The 5,211-nt window shown below is 49.7% G+C and overlaps 1 protein-coding gene across 1 annotated transcript; it reads left to right on the forward strand.

Annotated features, from left to right (window-relative positions):
* Nucleotides 1–1,584: 1,584 nt before the first annotated feature.
* Nucleotides 1,585–1,938, forward strand: AUEXF2481DRAFT_5121 (uncharacterized protein; the record flags this gene model as incomplete). The annotated part of the gene is made up of 1 exon (XM_013488311.1): nucleotides 1,585–1,938. One exon carries the CDS (start codon nucleotides 1,585–1,587, stop codon nucleotides 1,936–1,938), a length of 354 nt encoding a protein of 117 aa, XP_013343765.1.
* Nucleotides 1,939–5,211: the final 3,273 nt, after the last annotated feature.

A 5,211-nucleotide genomic window follows, 5' to 3' on the forward strand; every position in this document is an offset into this window, starting at 1 on the left:
CCTTCGAGAAATGTTACAGATATGTCCGTACCTAGGGATGTGAAGATATTGATATACGAAGAGACGTCAAAGGAAGTAAAATCGAAGAGGTTGGAACGTCAAAGGAGATGGGAGGCAAGGCTTCTGTTAACGAATATTGACGGGCCGCAGGAGTCGTAAGAGATTCGAGGAGCGATCCAATCATCTTATCAATCAGATAAAACTGGCGTGAAGACGGCTTTCTTGGCGCGCTAGTCACCCGCTAACGGAGGAAATCGTGACCCACCGGTTGCGAATCTCGGAGTCCTCCATCGCTCGACGGCCTCCTTGTGTCCATGCCTGGTTTGATTATATCATGAGCAACAATATATCCGCGATCATGATAGTCCTGCCACGACCAGATTGCCTTCAAAAAGGTGCACATGTTAACTGACACGTGGCTCCCTAAAAACACAGGCCCTGCCGAAAGCGCTCACCGCAAGCGATTGGAGCAACGCTAGACGCGCCCTATAAATCGACCACAGCGCTTGTGACTGCTTGCATTCGAGGAGGTCATCTCCGTCGGCGCGAGATAGACAGCTCGAGGCCCACGAGCCTCGGAAATCGCCGGTACCACTGCTCGCATGTACTGATTGTAGAAGCAGGCTGGAAAGTCGACTAAATTGTGTAAGTCGATTAGCGTAATGGAATGCTGACTGCGGAAGTAGGGCAGTCGTGCATAGCAAGGTCAAAATAGTGAACTGAAGGACGGCGACCAGCGTAGCCCTTTAAATTGCTGGATCCGACTGCCTTGTTTGCTACACAGCTCCGCAGCCTGCCGAATGTCGCACATGTGGCCATTTCCCCCAGTGCAAGCGGCTATCAATTTCAATTCGATAATTGTTGCATCCTGGACTATCGAAGCCTGAGCCGCCCATGATCCTGAAGGATCTTGGGGAGTCGCAGGGAATGCTTTGGAAGTATATTCAATGTGGCCCTCTCAGTCGGACAACATGATATTTGTATCAACGCAAGACAGATATGGCTACACAGTCTTCATATTTAAACAGATAAGCAGGCTCTCTTGCAAATCAACTTTCTATCCAAACAAAATCCATCTATATACTTTTCTACATCTTTCTCATTACCCCATCTCTTCTCTATCCCTACCTGCTCCCCCCTCCCCCCCATATACTTCAAATCCTCGTGCCAGCATAAACGGGCAAAATACCACTCAATCCCAAAAGCACCCCCTGCGGCTTACTGACCGCCTTTGCATCTTTAGGATAGCAAGTCAATTTACTACTCAACAAAGTCCAACCCCAAACCACTGCTCTACAATCACTCAGCGAATCACAATAAGCCATACAGTCTTCTTTTGTGGTGACGAGTTTTGTCTTCATCGAGCCGAAGATGTAGTCGTAGGGGTAGTCGTGGTCGCAGGAGAGGGTGTAGGTGTTTTTGGGGGTGGAGTAGGTGCCGGAGCAGGAATCTGTTGATGATGGGGCGGGGGCGGTGGAGGTGGTGGAGGTGGTGGAGGTGGATGGGGATGTTGATGTCGATATTGATGTTGACGATGCTGATGTGAGAAACGCGGAGATTGGAGTCGTGCTTGTATTGGCCGAGATGATGGAACTTGAGCTTGTGCTAGGTGAAGAGGCAGAAAGGCTCGCACTGGTGCTAGTAGAAGCACGAGAAGCAACACTTGAGCTCGAGGATGGAGCAGACGAGCTCGGACTTGTGCCTGTAGCCAATGAAGAGCTTGCACTTGTGCTGAGTGTAGAGACCGAAACCGTGCTAGATAAACCGGGAGAGGCGATTATGCCTGTAGACAGACTTGAAGAGCGTTTGACCGAAGCCGAAGAGGAAGACGTCGAAGTTACGCTCATGCTAATAGAAGTAGACAAAACTGTGTCTGGACTCGAAACAGACGAGCTTGTGCCTAGGGCAAGTGAAGCAGAAGAGTCGCTCTTGCTTTGACTTGGAGCAGAAGAACTGCGGAGATTTGATGCCAATGTGGAGGAGCTTGATCCAATGCCAGAAACATCGGGAGACGCGGTGCTTATACTTGGAGACAAGATTGAAGAGCTTGTGCTTGAGCTTGTCGACAGAACCAGAGAGCTCGTGTCAGTTTTAGAGGTCAAGACAGAAGAAGTTATACTTGGCTCAGAGTCCAAAGAATTGGCGCTCGAACTTGATGTGAATGTCGGGGTTTGTATGCTTATGTCTATGGATGAGGTACGAGTCGTTCTCATGCTAGATGATGAGGTTGAAAGGTCTGTTTCACTGGTGGATATGGCAGCAGATGTCGTGCTCATGCTTGTGGACAAGGCAAAAGAGCTGGCGTCTAACTCAAATGATGGGGTCGGATTACTCATGCTCACGTCTGAAATTGAGGAAGACGTCGTTGTACTGAGGCTGGTACTTGAGCTTGGAGCCAAAGTCATAGAGCTTATGTTCAACTCCGGAGATGAGCTCGACGGAGTCGTTTCCAGGTCTGAAGCAGAGGACTTGGTACTTCGGCTTGACGATGGAGTGGAGAAGCTGGCGCTCATGGTAATGCTAGAAGACGATTCAGAAGGACCTGTACTACTTGTAGCGACGACGTAAGAGCTGCCGCTCAGACTCGATGACAAAGCAAATGAGCTATCACCCGTCCCTAACGACGAGACTGTGGGGACAGTGCTCAGGTCTGGGGACAGCGTAGAGGAAACCACACTTGGGCTAGTAATATCAGCGCTGGTGCTCAAAGCCGAGGTGAAGATCGGGGGACTCATGGCCGAGTCTGAAGATGAGATAGGAGAAGGCGACGATGAGAGGCTGGTGTCACTGCTCAAAGAAGCAGAAGAGCTAGTACTCGAACTTAACGGCATTGCAACAGAGCTTGTGCTTGCGTCAGATAACGAGGCAGACAAGGCGACAGTCGTGCTAGATTGCAAGGTAGAAGTGCTTGCGTCTGAATTGGAAGGTAGGGCATTGGAGCTTTCGCCGACCGAGGGCACCGAAATTATCTTCGAATCACTTGAGGTGACAGGTACTGGCTCTACAGAATTCGTGGAAGAGACAGTGTCAGTAAGAAGACTCTGACTCGTTGTGGCCGAATGACTGTTTGTGGTACCAGTCTTAGTAGCCGTGTCCACGCTGGTTGATACGTCGATATTTGAGAACGTGGTTAAGCCGCTGGTCGTGCTAGGGTCGACCGAAGGGATAAGATATGAGCTCGTGAGGGAATCGTCTTGATTGTCGCTTGTGGTTGAAGCAATTACTGTAGTCAATGTTCCTGTATCACTATTCGCAGTAGAATTGGCTACAGTGGTGACGGCGGACTTGGTCGACTCAGTCCCCGTATCAGAAGTTCTGGTCAAAATCTCTGAATTCGGGCTCTGAGAATTTATTGATAACGTCGATGGGTCAGACTTCTGCGACTCGCTGGAGGCGTGAGACACTATACTGGAAGCAGAGGTCGTAGGTGACGCATTGTCTGCAATCTTTAATTTGACAGAGGGATTGCCGTTGTCATTCTTGCCTGCATATAAGATCCAACCTTGGCCATCCGCGACCAGGAAGAACTCTAAAAAGTGCGTCGAATATGGAATCGTAAGATGGCATGCAAGCGTATTGTCTTGTCCAACACCACAGTCCGAGATGGTAGCATACCCTGAGGCGCCCCACATGTCTTGTGGAACGATGGGACCTGATTGCTCGTAGTATAAGGTGTTCGGATTGGTGAGTTTCATAGCTTGGAAACGTCCTTGTGAGTCTTTGAGATTACCATACTGGTCGACGTATAGCTTATAATCGTCACCGCTGAGTCGGAAGCCAAGTACAGAGCCCTTGCTTTGTAGCACGGTGTTGTCAGCCGATGTTCCAGATCCTGATGCGAGCACGCCAACTCCTGAGATTACCAGTGTTGGGCTGATTGTAGGAGCTACCGACATAGTGTTGGTGACGGCAGTGAGTATCGTACTAGAAGAGTGGGTGGTAGATACAAGGACGGGCCCACTTGAGTGCGAAAAGCTGGTTTGGTTCCCGACAAGAGAGCTAGTACTCTCTGCGCCTACAGGGATCGACAAGATCTGAGAAGTATTGGAACTCGTGGCGGATTCAGTCTCCTTGGAAGAGCTGAGGATTGTACTTGTATTGAAAATAGACGATGAAGTGATCACGGGCTGGATGAACGAGCTCGTGGTGGTGATTTCGGTAGTAGTAGAAGACGATATTGCAGCAACACTTGACACAGCGGTAGAGCTGATAATCTTGCTGTTCATGAAAGACGAAGACGCTACCTGAGTCTCTACGATAGAAGATAGAGATGAGGTCAACTCAGGCTCTCCAGATAGCGTTGAAGAGGTAATCTCAGGCTCGACAGGCAAGCCCGTGGCGGTCGATTGGCTCTCTGTGGGAGTCGAGGTGGCTATAGAGACGGAAGAGGAGCTATAGCTAGTCTCGGTCTCAATTGAAAACCTCTCTGAGCTCGCAGTAGTGATATCAGTACTAGTGTGGAGACTAATTGCAGTAGAACCGATTCCAGGATTTGCGCTTGTGCTGGTCGTCTCGTCTACAACAACAGCGCTTGTGGTACCAGGCACGATTTCGGAGCTGAGGCTTTCGCTCTGGATAGCGGTAATTGAGGGTTCGTTCTTAGAAGTAGAAGAGCTCGTCATCGTGGACTGAGTAGTTACAGTGGCTGATGTGGTATCAGAAATGGGGACCGAGCTCACAGTGGGCTCAGTCGCGATGAACGAGCTTACCAAGCTCGAAGTACCAAGATTTCCATTAGTGGGAAGGCTGGTGGCTGCAATGCTAGTTTCAGCATCCACAAGTGTAGAGCTATCGCTGATAGCTTGACTTATAACGGTAGGACTCGTGGGCTCCAGCGGGAGGGTAGAGCTCGTTGTTTGGTTCAGAGAAGCTAGCTGGGTATTCGAAGGCTCAATCAGGGTAGTGGAAGTTGTGCTAGCGTTTTGCCCATCGTAAGTAGATGTGACACTGATAACTTGGCCTCCGGGCGTGCTGCTTGATGTGAGATATAATGTGTCACTCGAGGATGAAGCATTGTCACTGCCAAAAGCAGTATTTGTCGAGCTCATGTCGGACGCCTTGCTCTCTACAGCAGAGGTGCTATTTGGTCCGTCGCTTGGATCAGTAGATGATGTTGTGGGCGAAAAACTTGATGTTACGGAAGCATCAGTCCGTACTGCCTTACTTTCTTCGTTCATAGAAGTCTCTTGAGTCACGGTCAGACTTGCAGTC

The sequence above is a fragment of the Aureobasidium subglaciale genome (genome assembly GCF_000721755.1).
Source record: "Aureobasidium subglaciale EXF-2481 unplaced genomic scaffold scaffold_10, whole genome shotgun sequence".
Taxonomy (NCBI): domain Eukaryota; kingdom Fungi; phylum Ascomycota; class Dothideomycetes; order Dothideales; family Saccotheciaceae; genus Aureobasidium; species Aureobasidium subglaciale.